The sequence below is a fragment of the Lycorma delicatula genome, chromosome 9 (genome assembly GCF_047948215.1).
Source record: "Lycorma delicatula isolate Av1 chromosome 9, ASM4794821v1, whole genome shotgun sequence".
NCBI classification, from domain to species: domain Eukaryota; kingdom Metazoa; phylum Arthropoda; class Insecta; order Hemiptera; family Fulgoridae; genus Lycorma; species Lycorma delicatula.
The window spans coordinates 90,582,561-90,604,615 of NC_134463.1; the positions used below are offsets into that span (position 1 = coordinate 90,582,561).

Below are 22,055 nucleotides of genomic sequence, written 5' to 3' on the forward strand. Positions count from 1 at the left end.
TGAATATAGGAAACTAAGAACCTGGACACCTATGAGACTGAAATAACTTCAAACCTGATATAGAAAAATTAAACAATATAAAGGCTGTCAAAAAACAAAAACAATGTAAACAAGCCGGAAGATATTACTTTCATTACAGTACAGTTTACAATAAGTTTATTGTGGCTGAAAATCAATGTTCTTTTACTTTTATGCTATTATTAAAAGTAAAAAATCAAAATAATTACAATCTACAATGTCTACTGCAGTTTAGCATGATATTATTGTAATCTGCATAGATAATAGATAAAAAAACATTCAAAACTTAGATTTACGTGTAACAATGCAGGTCATCTAACATGACCACAAGTACATAAATAAAACAATTACATGAAATCAAAAGCTTTGTCTTTGAATTGCTACTTAAACATTTTCTGATTAATATAAACAAGAGCATTACTATTGCAATTATGAGTACACTCTTTCTGAATATAGTACTTTATAAATTGGTAGATTGTGTGGTTTTATTATTGATTAGATTTATACAAAATCTACAAACATAATAAGTTTGAAAAAAACACCAATATATTAAACAAAAACTCCACGTTCTGAGTTCTTTAATCACTTAAAAATAAATAATGTGTACATTAACTTTTATTATTTTTACCATTATCATCAACGTTATTAGTAACACACTAAAAAATAAATTTTCACTGTAGCTCTAAAACAATTTTGTTTGAATAAAGTATAATTTCAAATATTTAGTTTGTGAATCGTATTAAATTTATTTTTTTTATAAAACGTATAAACTAAATTATGGTTTTGTGTAATCCTCTTCATTATGTGAGGCATATTATTAATCTTTATGAAGAGTGAACCACAATCAAAATACCCATTTACATACCGTAGATTGGGATGTTGAACAAAAAAATACGTACTTTAGGAATTGTTTTACAAGGGGAATTTACACCATAAAAGGTTGTACTGATAAAAATGAAAAAAAGTAAACTTCATTTTCACATGTTATTAACATCATTAATAATAATAAAAAAAATATATTAGTTAATAGAATTTATTGTTTACATGAGGCACATGAATTCAGAAGGTATTTAACTACTGTGAAACATGATTGTGAATATGTGTATTACAAAAAGTAAATTTTATTAAATTTTTTATTTACGTTAAGAATTTTTCCCAATGGCAACTGTTTGAAATTAGTACTATTCACTATTAACTTTGGGATAATTAACTTCATGCAACCAATATTTTTTCTTGATTAAATGTTGTACGGCTTATAAAATGTTATCGGTGAGATAACACGGTGAGTTCTTTTAAATATCATCATTTATTACTGTTAAAGAGAGAAAATGAATGATTTTGTTATATTTCACTCAGTATTTTAAGTAAGTCTTACATACATAATATTATATCATAAACAAATGTTTTGGTATGTTAAACTGTTGATAAGTTAAATTAGGCGCTTAATTTTTCAAAAATATTAATTTATTGATGGATGGTTTAATGACAGCTGAAACGAGTTACGTCAGAACGACATATACGTTCATTGAGGTATATTTCATTCAGTTCTGTTGGGCAACCTGGCAACTCAGTTGAAGGGAGTCGAAGTTCACAATATGGCGATTGTTAGCGAACGTCTGACTTTTAGTTGCGTATAGAATGAAAATGTGTTAAATATTATTTGAAGCAATTACTTTGTTGTTGTGTTAAATAAATTGTGTCTAAGTTTAACTACCCGTTTTTAAATATTTTGGTTGTGGTGACATTGAGTGTGATTTTATAAGTCGTTTTTGTTATAGGTGTTATTAGGCTACGTATTCTGTTAAATTAGGCTTAGCCTGCCTTGACAGATTTGTAAGTTAATTCATGGAAAATCGGTGTCATGAGTCAGTTGTCAGGATTAGAAAGTGTTAAAATCTAAGGCCTAATATGGAATATATTGGGCGGCTTTATTTTCTGTTTGCTGTTGGATTTGTATTTCTACATGCTTGCAGTTGTTTCCCAGTTGACCCTAAAGGTAAGTAATAAGTCTTCCTTAAGGTTGACCTTGTTAAGAGAGAATTATTTTTATATTTATACGGATATGTTATTAAATATAGTTTTATTGGTTGAACAGCTGTAAGGATTTAATCACAGATACCTTTTCGTAACGTACAAGTTGTTGACAGAACAAACGTGCTGATCAATTTTACCCTTTCTATGTAAGTGTGTATAATGAAATTTACTCACTTTTGTGGGTAATTATAATAAAAATTTATTTTATTAATAATTTTAAAGTTAAAATTAATAAACTGCATTTTTTGTTTAAAAGAATTTGTACCTGAAAAAATGATCCTAGTGACTGTATTTGTGGGTGTAGAATTGTTTTTTATAGGTTACATAATATTTATATTGTGATAGTTGTAGATTTTAAAGAGCATGGGAGCTGATATTTTGAACTGTTTTAGCTGATACCACACAGAGTGTTAACTAAATTTGATTATCTATCATTGATATCCCTCGGCTAATATAGATTATATTTAAAATATATATTTTTTACTGTATAAAAAAAATGTTCTTTTCAGTTCTGATTTTGAGGTTATATAAAGTGTATAGAAATATTGTTTGAGTGGGATGTTTTTATGTTTGAGAATAAACACTTCAAGTATATTCTCTTTAGAGATTGCATGTTGTGAATTGTATTATTATTCCTAGTAAATATTCATGGGATGTATTCTTTCAGATTGCATTCTCACAAAGATTTGACCTCGTTTTTTGTTGTTTTTTTTGCTGTATCTTATTTATAACTTTTTATATGAGTAAGTAATTATTTATTTCATACTAGGAATTGGAGTTTAATAAAAATATCAGTAAACTTCATTTTCCATATCAAACAATCAAAACAGTTAATGGTTTTGCTATAGTTAAGTGTATTTTATTGAAATAGTTTACTGTTTTTGATTGTTTAAATTATAGTAAAGGAGAAATATTCTTAATTAAAACTTACTGATTTTTTTGATTTTTTTAATAAACATATTAGCTTATTTTATTAATAGATTTAATGTAGTGATTTCTTTTGAACTATTAAAATTAATTCACAGTAACATTAAAAAATAATTATGAAACTTAACAATTTTTAAAAAGTAATTTTACTGTTGTGTATTTTTATAGGTCATAGTTTTAACATTACAAAACTATAAAATTTAATTACAGTATTTGCTTAATGAAGGAGTACTAATTTATTTTCAAATAAACTTTTTTTTAAGTTGTATAAAATTTATGTATAAATATTTCTATATAAAATTGATGTTTGTGTGGTACATAATGATAACATTATGATATTGTTTGAATTTGTTAGTTTATTATTTTTTTTAATTAATCATTTTTTACCCAATTTGTTTTAATAACTATATACACCAGTTTTTTCTGTTGTACTTATGTATTAAACTAGTATGATAAAAATTATAATGATATACTCGCTGTAGTAATGAAACATAAACAGTGTTCCTATGCAGTATGATTTTTAACTCATATTTTATAATCATATCAGTTTAATTTTAAAGCCTGATGTTAATCTCTTAAAATATTATTATTTATTAAGTCTGCAGTAGGTAGTAACTGTATGCAAATTAACTAAACAGTAACATCAATAATAATCATATAGTGGGATCATGTAAATATATTTAAAAATAGTTTAAGTGATATATACCTAATTAATTAATTACATGGTTGCATGCATGCTGTATATTTACAATTTTGTAAATTTGGCAACTGTGTATTACAGTGGATGTTTACAGATTGGTTTGGTTACTATAGTTATTATTGCTTTTCAGTTAGGCAGATTTACATTAATGTGTCATCGCCAATCTTTTAATGTCTAATTTTAATCTACTATAATTATTTAAGGACAGATCTATTCCACTCTATTCTAAATTTTATCTCAAGCTTGAAAATGTCATTTAGAAATTCATCTCTTCATAAAGAACTAGTCGGTGCTAGGAAACTGAAAAGCATTAATAAAGACAGAATGTGCTATTGCAATATTTTTTCCATATGTTATAAATTCGTTTGTATCATAAATAGTAATAATGAAATTGCCAGAATATATAGTTTTGCATATATTTTATACTCGTTTAAGGTCATTTATTAATATAAACATAAAAACATTGAGTTGCAAGTTTTCTTGGACTTACCCAAGCGACTGCCATATTTGCTTTTTTTTTATCTGTGTTCAGCAATAATGGTATGGCATTCATTACCCTTATATTATCTATTTATCTGGTTGAATTTATGTGATATATAAACATATACTATCTGGTTGATTATATTATCATATGGTAATGCTTATATATTTTTCAAATTAATCTATTGCTTATAAAGGTAATGTTGGAAGTAAATTGTAGATTACAAATAAATATTTGATTGTATGAATTTGGATAGAGCGTAAAATTTATGTTTATTGTTTGTATAGTTTTTCAAGTAATTTTTTTTTGTGGTGGAACACATTATTATTATTTTTAATTTTTTTTTTTTTTTTGTACTAAAGAGTTAAAATAATTTATTATAATTTTTCATGTATTATATGATAGACTTGCTTAAAACAAAAATTCTCCATTCATCTGTTGGATGTGTTTCGTTTTTCTTGTTTTGCGACCTGTTGTGGGTAGAATATTTTTTTAATGTAACTATATACGTTAACATATATATATATATATATATATATATATATATATATATATATATACACGCTATATAACGTTAGCGTATAGATATAACGTTAGCGTATATCTATATATAAGTTAACATTGACCTCTTCCTCCCTGATGCTTTCTGGGTTTTGGCTTAATGCACTGAATACGTGTTCAGAACGTAGACCACTAAAAGTACGGATTTTGATTTTTTCCTAACCAATAGCTGTACAAAAAATAAAAAACGTATGCCAATGTTTATCGGGTGAAGTTGGTTCTTCATGTGTGTGTGTCCCTCAGGGCCCAGGCGAATTCCGGAGCCAACTCGGGGACTACACGGAGTCTCATGGGGCCTACTCCAGGGCCGCAGAGCTAGCTTCGCTCGCCATTCCCGTCGACCCAGAGGGCTCCGCCCCCTGGACCCCCGAACTGTTCGTTAATGATTGTGAGAATAATACTGATAAATAATAAAGTATTTAGGCTTTATAGATATCTTAAAAAGGAACTAAATTGTAAAAGACAGAATAATAGTAACCATGGTAACTAAAGTACACACCACACTTTTGATGACGAAAAATTAATAACTTATTTCGTTGCCATGGTGGCAGAAATATAATAATGAAAAGGATTAATTGGGATTACTAATCTTTTTATCTTAAAAAGGAGGATTAATCCTTTTTTTTCTTAATGAATACCTTTGCTTCACCCTCCTTGAGGGTGAAGAAATAATGAATATTTTTAATATTTTAACTTTCAAGGGATCTAGGGCCCCTCGGTCTGTGGCTTAAAACCTTCCATGGTGTAATACTAATGTATCCTGTTAATTTAAAAGCAGTCGGTCCGTTGGTTTTTCGAGATGAAATATACGTAAACACTTCAGATATGACTAGAAACATGGATAAAATTTGGTTGCGATTGATCGAGTCGATTGTTCTTTTGTTTATTCCGAAGAAGCAAAAAATCTCTTCGTCTTTATATAATAAATATATCTTTTTAAATAGATCTCTCCTTTTAAAAAAATTCTCATGTCCTGCTTATTAATACTAGATAAAGTTGGATTTGATAAAAAAGTTGAAAAAATTGATATTTTAAGTACGGTTGGATTTTAGGGCTTAAAAGTTTGTTTATTGCAGTAATTATTTACCTGAATAAGTTAGCTCGATTTGATGCAGTGTTATTCTTCAAAAAGGCCAAAAAAAGTTATATTAATACGTTGATATTCCCTTGTCCGATGGGGTCGAAACCAGGCCAAAGCTGACACACACGCGCGCACGCGCACACACACACACACATATATATATATATATATATATATATATATATATATATATATATATATATATATATATATATATGATTCATATAACTACACATGAATCAGGGTGATTCATGTGTAGTGGTATCGGCGCTTTGTGAGCTCATTCTACTTGCGAAATAATGGAAACAAAATCACATAAACATGGGTCCGGAAACGTTCTGTTAGCGAGTTACCGCTAGCGAAAAATTTCAAGCTGATTCCTAGGAGTGAAACAAAAGTACACTGAAATACTAGGAACCCAAATTAAGCGATAAACATGATGGTTTTTTTATGGTTTTTGACCTGTCTAATTGAATAGAACAGGTTCCAGAACCAACCTCCAATAGTTTTCATAATATCCGATGTAAAACAGAAAATTGTTATCTAAAAACACGTTTTACGTTTGTAATACAAGAAATATTAAAAATAAAATTTCTGTTTTAAGTCTGATATTATGAAAACTACCGGTGGTTGTTGTGGAACCTGTTTTATTCAATTTGACGGGTCAAAAACTATAAGAAACAATCAAGTTTACCCCTTAATAAGAGTTCTTAGAATTTCAGTGTGGTTTTTATTAACCTTTTTGCTCAGGAATCAGGGCGAAATCTTTCGCTAGCGGTAACTCGCTGACAGAACGTTTCCGGATCCATGTTTACGTAAACGTTTTTCATTATTTTCTCTAGTAAAATGAGCTCAGAAAGCTCCGATAACATTGCTTGAAACGCTGTGTATATATAAAACTTTCATCGAACTAAAGTTCAATTTTATATGCCTACTGTACAGAAAGTTAAAAAGTACAAATGACGACTATTCCCCTCTCATCTTTAATTTTTTCCAAAATTTATTATCATAATTGGCTGTAATATACATTTATTTTCTGTTATTTTCGAAGAATTTCTGTAACTTTTTTTGAGTTTTTGTTGACTGAGGGGTGCCTTGAAACTTTATATTCGTAAAACCCCTGGTGCTCAAAATTTTGGCTAATTCGATATACGTTCCTCTTATATCTGTACTGTTGAAGAAGCAATAGTGATATGGCCGATAAAGTAAAAATACACTCTTTATTATAACTTAATTTTCAATAATAGTAGATTTGCTATTTTACCGATATAAAAAAGGAACTACTTGTACATTTACATGGAGGGATTAAAGGAAATCGTGGTAAAACTTTTAATCGAGCGTAAAAAAAATATTATTGTTAATAACAGAACTTATATGTTTGGCCTACCTAATATTACAAGTATCTTTTCTGCTGAACTTACGCCATCAATAAGGCTTTGAATATCATAAACCCAGAATATCGTCATATCCTTATTTGTAGCGACCCGTTTAGTAAACTTTAAGCTTTAAAAGAGTTTCATTCCAGACACCCTATCGTCACCGAAATTTATAATGGAATCGCCGAGTTGAACCGTCACAACACACAAGTGAGTTTGCGCTGGATCCCTGGGCCCTAGCCGCGTGGGAATCCCGGGTAATGAACGTACAGATTCCGCTGCTAAAGACGCATGTTGTCAACCGTCCTTTACCACTCGTGTTACTACTTTCGACTTCATTAATTGTATAAAACACGTTCTTCGAACAAAGTGGCGAGGACCGCTACAGAGGATAATAAACTCCGACACATCAAAGATATTGTGTTTACGTATGACTTTTCATGGGAAAAAATTTGCCGCGAGAAAGTGGTCCTCTGCCGATTGCGAGTAGGACATATCGGAGCCACTTACGAGTATTTGATGTTAGCAGAAAACATACTGCTATGTGTAGGATGCGTCTGCCGCTTGACTGTGCGCCACATCCTTGTGGGTTGTATATGTTATGCGGCCTTACGTCGTAAATTTAAATTGCCCAGAAACATTGCTGAATCCTCAGAAATGATAAGGAAGTTAAGTTGACCGGGTATTTTTATTTCTACGATGAATTTGTATTCTGCATAAAATTTAATTAATTTTTTTTTATGTGCAACAATCATTTTTGTTTTTTCGTATATATATTTTTTTGTTATTGAATATTATTTTTAGTTTAATTTATTCTAATTATTATGGTTTTTTTATGTTAGATCTTTAATCTTTCTGATTTCCGAGAAGGAGCCCTTTACGCCCCTTTTCGGACTTTGTTAAATTGTATTAAAATCTATTAAAATTGTTTATTAAAATCTTTTTTTTGCATCTTATTGTTAAGATTCTGATTGTGATATTAGTTTTAAGTAACTTTTTTTAGTGATATTTTTTCTGTGTTATTAATTGTAAGTTTTAGTTTAGTTTTTTTGGTTGTTATTTTTTTTGTATTATTTTGTTTCGGGCCATGATAACGCGACAGCGTTTTTTGCCCTAAAAAAATAAATAAATAAAAAAATAAATTAAGAGAAGCGCTTATAGTTCATATTAATTCATGAAATAATTATTTTCTGAAATTATAATGCTATAACTATATAAAGAAAATACATGAAATCTGTACAAAATAACGATTTTTAACGGTTTATTACCAAATATTTTAAGTAAACCTTAAACGAAATGTGCAAAAACAAAATCAAGTTTGTTTTACAGGTTGTTGTTTAAAAAAATTTACCACCAGAGTAATTTTGTTCTGTAAAAGAAATAATTTTAAAATAAACTGATACGATATTCTGCTGTTCTTTTAGTTCGTTAGGTAATTTATGTATATGTATACGAGGCTCGGCTAATAAATTTTGCACGCTAGCGTGCTACAGGGAGACAAAAGGTACTATCGAGTTGGGCGTGCAAACACATGATAGCTAAAATCCCCATCTACAAACCTGCGATAATGCGTTGAAATCCGTTTACCTGTTTGTTTTCAGTTGCAGTTAAAATGGAGCCAATACGTCAACACGCTTAAAACAGTGCGTAGTGATCAAATCTTTAATAGCAGAAAATGTCAATCCTACGAATATTTTTCATCGTTTAAAAGCGGTTTACGGTAGTGAAAATGTTGACAGGAGTACTGTGAATAGGTGGCCGTTGAAATTTCGAGAATGTGGAGCTGGTAAACCGACAATTGAGACGCACCTCGCAGCGGACGACCAGTTTCCGTGATTGACAAGAAACATCGAAAGGAGGTGGACGATTTGCTGAAGGAAGCTCTGGTGGCCACTTGGATCCGAGAAAGACCGCCAGAATTTTTCCGTGACGGAATGCAAAAACTTGTCTCGCGTTGGGAAAATTGTATCAGTGTAAACAGGGATTACGTTGAAAAATAATACCGAATTTTGTACCTAATATATTGTACTTTTGTTCATTTTTTATTTCATTAAATATCTCTGCTTTCCCGTGCTACGCATATATGTGCAAAATTTATCAGCCGAGTCTCGTGTGTGTGTGTGTGTGTATATATATATATATACTTTGTATCTATCTTAATTTTGAGAATTATTGCTTTCTTTTAAAACAGAAGTATTCATAGACATACCTGAATTCTCTATCTTCTAATTTAATATAAAAATTTATATAAGAAACATTGAGTTAAATTACGTAATTGTTTTGGTATGCTTAATAATTTATATTGAATTACATTTGCATTTATTTTATTAGTTGTATTTATAATATATACATGTGTAATTTATCAAAGTGGTTTTACTGCTTTAAAAAACCCGGTTTTTTATGAACAGGAATGATTTTGATTTAATCCCAGTATACTTTACTTCTGCCATGCAATTTGCCGTCATTTAGTATTGGATACTGATTTTTAACTTAAATATGATGCCCGTGTTTTTATTTATTATTTGTAATAATGATTGATTAACTGATTTATCTTGACGTAGTGTAAATATATTGTCGTAATACCTTAACTTAACAATTTAGTCGAACATAATTTTTTATTTTACTAATTTATTGGAATTTAACAAGAATAATAATTTTTCCACAGATAATTTATTTAGTAATAACTGATTTTAGTTTTAGGTATTGGTTTGAAAAATACGGTAAATAAAAATTTCATTTAGGTTCGTTAAATTATATTGAGAAAACTAATAGAATCATCATTTTGTAATTGCTTTAAATGAAGGTGTTTTGTTTTGTTGAATACATTATAATTATTCTTCAAGGGAAATTAAATTTATATATAACTACTCTTCTAGGAATCGTGACCGTAAACCAGTTAATGAGTTGGTATTACACTTTGATCGAGGTGGGGATGATGATGTAAAACAATTTGTCTGTGGAGGAAATCCCACTTTTTCAGTATTAATATTTAATGTTTGTATTTAAACGCATTAAATTCTGAAGTTGAGTTTTTTAAAATTAATTTTCCTTCTAGAGAGCGGTATAGGAGAGCTATAGCTGTAGAAGGGAATGTATTGTAGTCGGTCCAGTTTGGGGATATGCGGTTTTCACCTGGTCTTGACGTTTTAACACCTAACGAAACCAAAAAACAGGATGGAAATTTTCCGGATGTTAATGTTCATATGTACGTGTGTGTTCGATGTTGGACTCTAGATCACCTTATATCTCCAGAACTACTGGACCGATTTTGATAAAACGTGGTCAGATTACTTCTATATATGAAGCATTGATGCCATTAAATTTTCAGTTTAAAAGGTCAAAGGGGTGAGGCTGTAGAGCACGGTTACCCTCAGTATTTCAAGATATCGCCTAATTAAGGTCATATTTTTCTTAGGCACAATTGTTAATTAAAAAGTAACAATATTTGGAAAAAAATGTTTTGCAAAATCGCAGCCCCCACTAAAAAATTCTATAAATCTACTGCTTTTTTGTTACGTCACAGGTGAGCGGTATATATACTAAAAAAATACTAAATATATATATATATACTAAAAAATACTAAATATTATTTAAAGTGTAAAAAGTAACTCGATCTGGACGGGTCTCGAACTCGATCGCCCGGTTGATGCGGTACCTGGTGATTTAAAAGCCTCGCGGCTAAACCGGCTGCCGACCGTTCATGCGAAATTTGTTCTATGTAAGTTGTGAAAATACATTGGTTTAGTTAATACCGCCAACCCACCGGGTTGGTCTAGTGGTGAACGCGTCTTCCCAAATCAGCTGATTTGGAAGTCGAGAGTTCCAGCGTTCAAGTCCTAGTAAAGCCAGTTATTTTTACATGGATTTGAATACTAGATCGTGGATACCGGTGTTCTTTGGTGGTTGGGTTTCAATTAACCACACATCTCAGGAATGGTCGAACTGAGAATGTACAAGACTACACTTCATTTACTCTCATACATATCATCCTCATTCAGCCTCTGAAGTATTATCTGAATGGTAGTTACCGGAGGCTAAACAGGAAAAAGAAGATAGTTTAGTACCGCCACACCCGCGTATTAATTAAATACGGTATGCGCGCGCGCTTTAGGTAGAATGATTGAATTAAACAAACGAAACAATATATTTAAATAAAATGATAAATATTTTACATTCAGTCGTGTGTGTGTGTGTGTGTGTGTGTGTGTGTGTAGGTCGTGCATTAGAAACAACTCACCGTTGTAGGATTTTCCCGATACGCGGCTTTAACCGCGTGACAGAAAAATTTCTACAAGTGTGTTGTCAGATTTTTTAAAATTAATACAAGATTTTATATTTGAACAAGAATTTTTTAGATCAGATTTAATGTTAATTCGAACATTTATTGGTCCCTTGTTATTGTACTACATCTAATATCGTTAAACTATTTTTTTTTTGTTCTCTAAGAATATACTTCTTGTTTTATTTTAATAAAATTTTTCAATAACCTATTTAGTGGTTTTGCATTTTAAAAACAAGAAGTATAAAATTTTGTAATTTGAAATTCTTTTTTCCATTTAAATTTTAGATGAATAACGACTCAAAATTTTAAGCTGTACGGTTCTGAATTTCGTAAGCTATTTGCTTCAGAAGATAGAACTGTATAAGTAGGTTTTGTTTTCCGATATTTGTGTTAAAATTTCTCAAATAAATTATGTTAAAAATTTTACGAAGACAATAAACATACGTAAAACTAAACAAGCTAACGTTTCGTATGTTCTTTTTAAAAATCGATCGATCCGTTTCAGAGATATTCATTCGTAAAATCCACCGCGTGTAATTTATAATGAGATCGTTATCAGGGTTGTTTTCTCTACGATTATTTGATGATCCTTATACAAACCGTGGTGATATATGAACGGAATAAAGGTGTCATATATATACAGCTGAATATAATTTGTATTTCATTAGCTCTCGGGATGACGAGTGTTAACGATATGTATTTGGTTCGATGGTGATGATGTCAAAGAATCATTTCGCATACAAAATTCTGTCGGATGAGGATTTTCGTAAGTCATATTTTGTAATCGTCAGATAATTACTTTTGTCTCGTCTGTTATACTCTTAATAACACCATTTGGTAAACAATTTCGTGAACTATAAAATTTCATTTATTTAATCTTGGGTAAATATGTTGCGTACAAAAGTTTAATTAATGAAATATTTAGATCTTATAAGGGAGGGGATGGCACATCGTTTCAAATCAGACTTCATCTCCTTTTTTTTTTAATTTAAATATATTGATTTATTAATAATTATTAACCTCTGATTGTAAAAAAAAAATTACGATAAATAATAATTCAATAATAATAATAATAATAATAAAAGAAAAATATCAGAAGTTATTAATAAAATGAAATTTTATGTACTTTTCGTTTAAAAAAAAAATGTGTATATGTAATTTAATAGGCGTACAAGGAAGTCATGTGGTGTCCGAATCTGATAAGATTAAAATTAAATAAAATATTGACGAAAACTGGATATTTTTTCAAAAACATTTGATGTTACATCACATCACTTCCTTGTACGCTTGTTATATTACATTTACACATTTCTTTTTTAATGAAAAATACATAAAATTCTATTTCATTAAAATCTTTTGATATATATTTTTTCATTTTTTTTTTCGTTATTGAATTATTATTCATCATAAAAATGTTTTTACCATCGTAGGTTAATAATTAATAATAAATCAATATATTTAATTTAAAAAAAAGAAGAGATGAAGTGTGATTCGAACCGATGTACCTTCCCCTAAGATCAAAATATTTCATTAATTCAAATTTTATTTGGTTATAACTCTGGAACCTAATGAAAATAAGTACCACTTAATATATCGTTGAAAAATATCTCGATGAGGGCTTACTACTGCAGTTAAGAAAAAGTCAAAAATCCTATTTTTTGGATTTTGGCCTTTTGTGGACACTTTTGTTCAGATGTTACAACAGTCCTAAATCCAAAATTTCAACATCCTACGGCTAACCGTTTTGAGTTATGCGAGATATATGTGTACGTAAAGACGTCACGCGGAAACTAGTCAAAATGGATTCAGGGATGGTTAGAATAGATATTTCCGTTAAAATCTGGAAACTGAATTTTTTCGCGATCATAATACTTCCTTTACTTGTACATGGAGGTAAAAACACGTTTTTTTTTACAAACCAAAAAATTCGCAAAATTTTTCGTAAAATCTAGGTTAAATATTGATATGAGTTATTTTTACATAAATCTAGTAAGTTGCATAAAAATATCTATTCTCATTAATATTTTATAGTAATTTGTTTTTAGCGTCATTTTCATGTATTTACGAAGTATACTAACATTTAATTCGTAAAAACTGATTGAAAAATTAAAGTTTTTGAAAAACTATCTCTACCATCTTAAATGACATGTTTTACCTTACAAATAACAATTTAAATATTTAAAAATGTTGAAAAAACAGCAATTATAACGACTGATTTTGAGCGTTAGTCGAGAAACCAAGACACACCTTTTCTAACAAATAATGCAGTTTTAAATTTTGGTAAATAAACAAATAAGATATACTTTATGGAACGAGTAGAGGTAGGAAGCTCAAGAATAAAATGCTACATTGATTTTTTAATTTTTTGCAATTTTTTTTATAGTTGTAGGGATTTTATCAACTTTATTAAGTTTCTCAGCAGATTCGGATTAACGGGTGATCAAAAATTAAAAATACTTCAAATTTATAGCCTTTGGTGTTATGAATCCATACTTTTTTGAATTTTTTAATTATCTGTAATAGGAACTGAATTATGGAAGTTAATTTATTTCGCACCCTCGAGTTAGGCTACCTATGTATGAGAGCTATGGCATGAATTTGGTGCTTATTGTAAAATTCGCTAGCGCCCTTAGTTTTACTCGTAGAAAACCGTACCCGGGAGGTTTATTATGCGAAATATCCTCAGTTATCTATTGGTGTTTTTAGGTAGATTTAATAAGAAAGCTACCTCTTGTAATGGGTACCGTGATTCCACTTCCGGAAAATTTCGACATATTTCACATTTCCCAGAACTCAAAACCACTGTCAGTTCAAAGGTTTATATACACATATACACACACACACACACATATATATATATATATATATATATATATATATATATATATATATATATATATATATAATTCACTTTCTTGTGGACACGATAACTGCCGTAATTTTACGCCAGTCAATTTCAAATTGTTTCTTAAAAATAACTCGTTCAAAAATCTAGGTCGAGTTCGTTAACGGCAAAAATCGGACCATGGGTGTGGAAACGGTGGGCTTTTTCGAAAAAACAAAATATCGCTATAACTTTCTTATTAAGTAAAATATCGAATTCGTTTAAAGTTCCTGCTATTCTTTAGATAAGGGCCTAAAACTCATGTATGTACATTTTTTTATATCACCAATCATTGGCCCAGGGGATTGAAAAAATGGGGTTTCGAAGACAAAAAAGAATTATACTTCCCTTAATAGACACAGTATCGCATCGGTTTAAAGTGGTCATTGTCCTCTAAACATTACCTAAAACTTTTATATGAAACAATTCTTGATATGACCAACTTAGAAGATGGGGCTTGTCGTATCCTAAACATGTGAAACTTTTTTCACATGCAACTATTGTCGTATTGAGTAAATTTGAAGTTTTTCTTAGCTTTAAGGTGGAAATTTTTTTTATTGCTTACTTAGCACCTGTAAAATCTCCATCCGCATTCCGACGTGCCTAAAGGGATTTTTGTATATTTACATGTCATTAAAAATAAAGCCGCTACTGGTGAAAAACTAAAACTTTTTCCTTTAATTAACTTATGCCCGCTAGGGCACACTTTTATTCTACATATTTTTCTGAACCCGTTCCAATAATTTATTTGCCGTAATAAACTTTTTCGAAGTTAAAATCTCGACTCGGCTATAACTATGCGTACATTTTCGCTTTTTGAGGTACATAACACAACAGTCGCATTTAGGTACGATCCTTATTTGTTATTGTTAACGGTTATAGTATCGTTTACTTGCAGAAATTAAATAAAAATTTATATATGAATGTAATGTTTAATATATATTTTAGTATCGTTACTTGAAATTATACGATTAATTTCAAACTGAAAACTTCTATTTTTTTAATAAAAACCCCTTTTATAGCATCAAATTCTTCATGATAAATTGTGGTTTTATTTGGTGGCTGTTATTTTCGAATTTACAAATTGTAGTTTAATTTTAATTTGATCTCATACTTTGCAAAGTTATGTATATTGAATTCTAGTAAGGTTCAAATCCTAGTAAAGATCGTTACTTTTATACGGGTTTGAATACTAGATCGTGGATATAGGAATCCGTTGGTGGTTGGGTTTAAATTAACTAAACGTTTCAGGAATGGTCGACCTGACACTGTACAAGACTACACTTCATTTACACTCATACATATGATTCTCATTCATTCCCTGAAGTAAACCTTACGATGGTTCCGGAGGCTAAACAGGAAAAGAAGAGAGTTCTGTTAAAACAGAAACATTGGTATAATTTATGTAAAATCACGTCGGTTTAACGGCCCAAAATGCCGCTTATAAGGCGTTCCAGTTTGTTTATTTCTTTATTTACTCGTAAAATAACACAATTTTATTAGTGATCTAAGCCATTTAACCTTTGCTTAAAACGCTATAGGAAGGGAGGGTTAAACATTCAGATTGAGTTTTTGCCATGAAATGCAACGAGTTAAATTCAACCGCTCGACATGGAATAAAAAATGAAAAATTTGTTTGCCGAAGTAAACTTATAAGCTACATTTTACAAGAAATTGAAAGAAATATGTCGATTTCTTCCTATACGGTTAAAAATTCGTGTTCGTGCAATGCAGTTGCAGTTTTTTGCAGGCAATTCACTTCATAGCTGATAATTGGAAAGAAGTGAAAAGCGACACGTTCAGAAATTGCTTTGTTAAATGCTTGTTAAAATGCTTTGTTAAAATTCACTGGAATAGTCGATGCCGAAGATTATGCGTACCTTTTTTCAGCAGCAGGTATAGAAGTTTCTCGAGAATCGACGAAAAAATAAAAAAAAAATACCACAATGAAAATGAAACCGGCGATGACGAAATAATCAGAAAGATTACTCATAAGCTGGACGAAGTTGAAGATGAAAAAGATGAATCTCGAAATCAAACGCGCGTATTTATATATAAGATCCAAACAAATCTTTTGTTCCGATTTTAGAAAAATTTTATCCAAGAAGTCTGGGAAGGAAGCTCGCTAGCAGAATTTAATATGTCAAATTTATAAAACGCCAGGTAATGAAAGGCGGAAGACAGATCAAAATAGAAGAATTTTTTCAAGAGTTTTTATCTAGTAAGTGATATTAAAGTACACTTTTTTATATTTTACTGACCATAAAAGCAACTAATTTTGTTTATGAAATTTTGTTTGTTTACTAGTGACGTAAGACTGGGAAAACAATTTAATAATTTTGTTTATAATTTTAATTTGGTGTTAAAAATAAAATTGTGAATAAGGCGTTAAATTGTGTTTAATAATTAGTATACTGTAATCTGTTTCTGTATATCTCCTCATTTTTTAACATCGCTTAGTTGCTTAGCATCGTTTATAGGTGCTATATGGTCTCGGTCCCGAAGTGGTTCAATTATCCAGAATTCACTGTATATATATATATATATATTTATTTATTTATTTATTATTACTCGTTTGTATTTCTGTATATACCGTATATATTAAATATATTATAATTACGTGAAGCCTTCTGTATAATTAAAAACCAAAAAAAATTGTAATTTTGACTGGTTTAATAGCGATTAATTTGTTGTAATACTTCCATGGATTTATCGGTTCTTGGTTGATTGAACAGTTTGTATTATTAATAAGCGCATAAAATTAATTTTTATACCTTAAATGTTGTATGTAATTTTTATAAAATTGGTCTTATTTCTTCTAATAAACCAATTAAATAGTACATGAATGTTCAGAATGACGTAGTTGCGACCAGCCCGATTTAAATGGTTCTACTTATTTTTTTCATATGTATAGATGCTTTGGGTTGAATTAAAGGAATTGTCTCTGGATTATGGAGCAACCGTATAACTAAACTGGCCCTGTTATATTCTCGACAAACTCTCCGGTATAAAATGTGATCCTTAATTTGTTACTTAATCATTGATGTTCATTTAATATAAATTTTATCCCTTATGTAGGATATTAGTAGATGTTTCTTAATGTAATTATGCGGTGTGTATTGCAGTTTCAGTATTATTGATTTAGGGAAGCCGATGCAAAGCGGGTTGAAACAATGTTTACAATACTGTCATTATTTATCGATAGGAAGGGATGCGATAATTTGTCCCGGTCTTTCTTATGGCCATTATTACTTTGTCCCTATCTATTATAATTGTTCGCATTTAAACATCTGGAGTTCAAAAGAGATAACGACACAGCTGCTGTCTGTGATAACGTCGATTGTTATACACCCCTTCCCACTGATAAACAGAATAGTATTTAATATCAACTGCGTTTCTGTTGGCTTCATATATACATTTATGTATTCTGTCGAAGAAGAAAAACGAGAAACCATTTCTTTCCTTACAACCGTATTAAACCGTGTACCATTTTCAATAGTGATTGTGCTTTTATTGAATTCTTTTTTTGCCGTAAATCGATTATTTTTGTTGTTGAACCAGTAAAGAGTTATACGTCGTTTCACTCAACGATTTTTTTATTAAATATTCATTTTTTCCGATAAGTAGACTTGTCGGTTGACCCTTCTGATATATATTATATAGTATACGTTCCTGAAAGCGTGTGCAATCATAATTAGCGTCGTGCTTTAAAAAAAAAATTAAGCCGAAAAAGTTTTGTATTTTATTTATTCGCCGATAGAAATCAACAAATAGAATCAGAATTTTTTTGCGAAATTGTCTTATAGAAATTGAAAACACAAATATCTTAAATCTATACATTAAATTTGAAGTAAAGCTTATTTTAATAAATAAATATAACATGATTAAATTTTTGGAACGTATCTATACTTAAGTGGTCTTCTAAGGGTTTCTAATAACTTTATACTAACAAACTAAAAAATTGAATAATGGTTCAAAAAAAATATATATATATTTTGGAAGTATATTTTTATCTATTTATAAAGCGATTTTTATTTAACATTCGTTCATTTAAGGCTGCTTCTACTTAAAAAATGTTCAAAAAATAAAAAAAAAACTTTTTTCTAATTTTCACACTTTAAAAACTTTGAACCTACTTAGGTTTACTTTTTTCATACTTTGTGCCGAGTTCAAATGTGTATTCCTTTCTTATCTAAGATCATTAGAAACTGTCGAAAATTAAATTTTAAAACATCGATATCGAATCAAGATTTTGTCATGTTGCCAAAAAATGTAATATTTTGGATTATAATAATTCACTCTTGAAAATATCAAAAAACTACGTGTTTCTTTGAAAGCTTCAAATTCCTGCTTTTAGTACATGTAACTTACTAGAAACAGCACTGTACCTATATAATTCTATGCCTAAATGAGAATTTTGTTCAGTTTACAGTATCGGTAAATACTATTAGTGTGGTAAGATGTAGTGTGTTGTTAAGACGCGTAGCAGCCTAAAATAAACTAAATAAGCTCACTAACTACTACAGAAATCCCATTGCAGTTAATGTCAATAGGAGTGTTGAATCAATGAAGACAGCTGTACTAGCAACCCTTCATCACCGTAACTCAACTGATGCAGAACCAGAGCACACCAAATGTCCTGCCGGGCAAGATAGCTGGTGTTTTTTAAGAAAGCACTTGTGAAAATAAAGTTCCTGATAGCCACACTACGAGTGAATATACATCAATAAATTTAATAGTACTTAAATATGTAGCTCCTATTTACCGATAGCTTAGCGACAGCAATTTATTAGCCAGGTGCATAAAAGGACTTATTCAGAATCGTAACGAGAGTCTTCACAGCTGCATTTGGAGAGTGTGCGAAAAATCTCATAACGCTTCTAAAGGACTTCTGGAATCTGCTGTCGCCAGAGTGAATTTAATTTCGGTATTATGGCAAGAATCATTGTGATGCAAACAGCTTCCACATCGCCCGGTCTGATGTCTATACGTTACGTTAGAGGAAGAGATGACTGAAGAAAAAAGGAATGGAGCTTTCAGCACGTAGAAAGCACCAAGAAAGAAGAAGAAAGCTACGGTTTGAAAAGTTAAAAAAAGAAGAAAGAAAAAAGGAAAGAGAGAAATTCACTAGTAGTGCTGGGCAATTCTAGAAGTGTAAGTTAATTTTTCAATTTTCCGAAAATTTATTTTTTTCATGTTTTGCCGTAAATAGATTCTTATAACTTTTTTTCTATTAGAGATATCTGCACAATTCTTTTTTTTTAATTTGTTCAGAATAAATCTGCTCTTTCGGCTGTTGTATAGATATATGTGTAGAAAGTAAAAAATCTATTATAAAATCTCTTGAATTTTAACCAACGATAAAAAATCATCGTTTCTAAAAAAATAATTATAACGTTTTTTAAAAAGCTAATCAAAATGTTTCCGTACTACAGAATATAGAGAATTATTTCATTGTCAAATTGCCATAAATACTGTACTTGTACCTCACAAAGTTCATAAGTTAAAGTTCATAAGATATTTTGCAACGCTCCGTTTTCACACCACCACTCTTATATTAGGGTTTGTAATTATTATATTAAAGTAAATATTATATAGAATGATTTGCAATTTTATATAGCTTATTATAATAATTAAGTGAGCTACTAAATGCATTAAATAAATTAAAAAATTGAGTAGATTACAGCCTTAATTACTACGTTTTGATTTTGTTTAAATTGTCAGTAGTGGAAAAATATCCGAGTGCGGTTTTAGTTAAAAAAAAGAAGAAAAAAACTTGTTGGTTATTGGTGAAAAAATTGTTATTTTATTTTGTTTGCCCCGTTCAGATTTATTCGACCTTAAATTGAGCGTAACTCAAGAACGATTCAACCAATCTTCATCAGATTTTCATATGCGCAACTTCAGATACATTAATACTGCGTATGTAAATTTCAATGAAATTGATCTTAGTAGATTTGGAGATTTTCGACCCACAAATTTTTATACATAAGCCTATAAATAAATATAAGGAAACCGCAATTTAAGTGATTGGTATTCTCTTACTCCTCATTAAAGTAAAGAAAATTATAATTAAGAAAAGCAATCCTCGTACTTAAGGAAAGAAAATTCATTTTCACCTTCTCACTCTAACCATGTGACCAAAAGTAATAAGGTACTTTTCTTCGAAAAGTCAGTAAAAAGAAACGTCGTTCAAAATTCATGCAGTTAAGAAAAGTGATTTGGTCTAAATTACTATAAATGATGTTATTGTTTTGTATATTTAGTGAAATTAGCATACGATAAATCTCAATACTCAAAAAATGTATGGTGAAGATATTACGGAAAAATTATTATTTTAGTAAAAAAGAAAAACAGTAAATATAAATTTAACAAATTTTTTTCAGTTTAATAAAATTAATACTGTCTTTTTAAATTGTAATTTGTATTTTAATAAATAGTCTTTGAAATATATATTTTTAAATTAAGTCCTTTTTTTTCTCATAATTATATTTTTTGTTCTAAAATCTTGATGTAAAGTCGGAATTTATTTTCAAAAAAAAAATATACTACTTTTAATATACAAGTTATTTTTTATTTATTTATATTGCCTTTTTTATTTCATTATCTTTATATATTCAGACTGTTAAAGTGATACGTAACAGTTATTGGTTCGTTGTAATCAATGTTTAAAATATTCTTGTTAACTGTTCGCGTGATGTTGAATATCGTTTTAAAAAATATAAAAAAAACAGCTTAAACATCGTTGTGAAAGGAATTTTATTTTGTCACTGTATTTTAATTGTCGTATTAACCTTTAAAGTTCTTTTTAAAATGCGACTTTAATCTTTTGATCTAACTTTTTCTTTTTGAAGAAGTACTTTCTTTTTTTATTGTTTAATTGTTAACTTTTATTTTTTCTTCTGATTCGACAATTTTCGTTTACTTTCCCTTCCGTAAGGGAATAAACCTTTTTTTTTGTTGTTAATCTTTTCTATTTTTTTAGTTGTATTTGTGTTATTGTAAAATACATATTTTATATCGTATTTTTATAGTCAGCGATATTAGGGTAAAAACAAAAGGAAACCTATCTAAGTGTTTAAAGGTGGCAGACGAACTATAGAACTTATTCGAAATCGGATCGATTATTGTTGTGAAAAAAAATTAACATTTAATCTTCCATGAGTTAGTTACTGTTTTTCGAGGAATGGAATTTTCTTAAATCCATATATACTTAAAGATAAAGTAGCTGGTTCTGAATTTTGTTGAAGAGAGTTAGGAAATTTATTTTTTATAATTTTTTGTGAAAAAAATATATCAGTGGAAAAAACTAACAACACAGTTGTAGGACTTTCGTCACACACACACACACACACACAAAGTTAATTAAATATATTTATTATTTTATGTAAATATAATATTTTTTCGTATGTTTAATTGAATGATTCTGACTGAAGCGCGCGCGTACCGCATTTAATTCACGCGTTTATGGCGGTACTGACGGCGACGGTCGGCTCTAACTAAACTAATGTAATTTCACAACTTACATAAAACAGATTTCACTTGTACCGTCAGCAGATGGTGTAGCCGCGAGGCCTAATGCACCAGGTACCGAGTCGACCGGGCGATCGAGTTCGACACTCAGCCAGACCGAGTTACTTTTTTACACTTAAAATATTATTTATTTATTTAATTCTATTGCTCACCTGTGACGTAACAACAACAAAGCCAT

The 22,055-nt window shown here is 29.6% G+C and overlaps 1 protein-coding gene across 3 annotated transcripts in view; it reads left to right on the plus strand.

Moving 5' to 3' along the window:
* The first annotated feature begins 1,604 nt into the window (after positions 1 to 1,604).
* LOC142330294 (uncharacterized) overlaps positions 1,605 to 22,055 on the plus strand; it is a 298,879-nt gene continuing 278,428 nt past the window's right edge. For all 3 annotated transcript variants that reach the window (XM_075375505.1, XM_075375507.1, XM_075375506.1), the window contains exon 1: positions 1,605 to 2,014. In XM_075375505.1, coding sequence (XP_075231620.1) covers positions 1,927 to 2,014 — 88 coding nt within the window. In that variant the 5' untranslated portion in view covers positions 1,605 to 1,926. The remainder of the gene's footprint in view (positions 2,015 to 22,055) is intronic.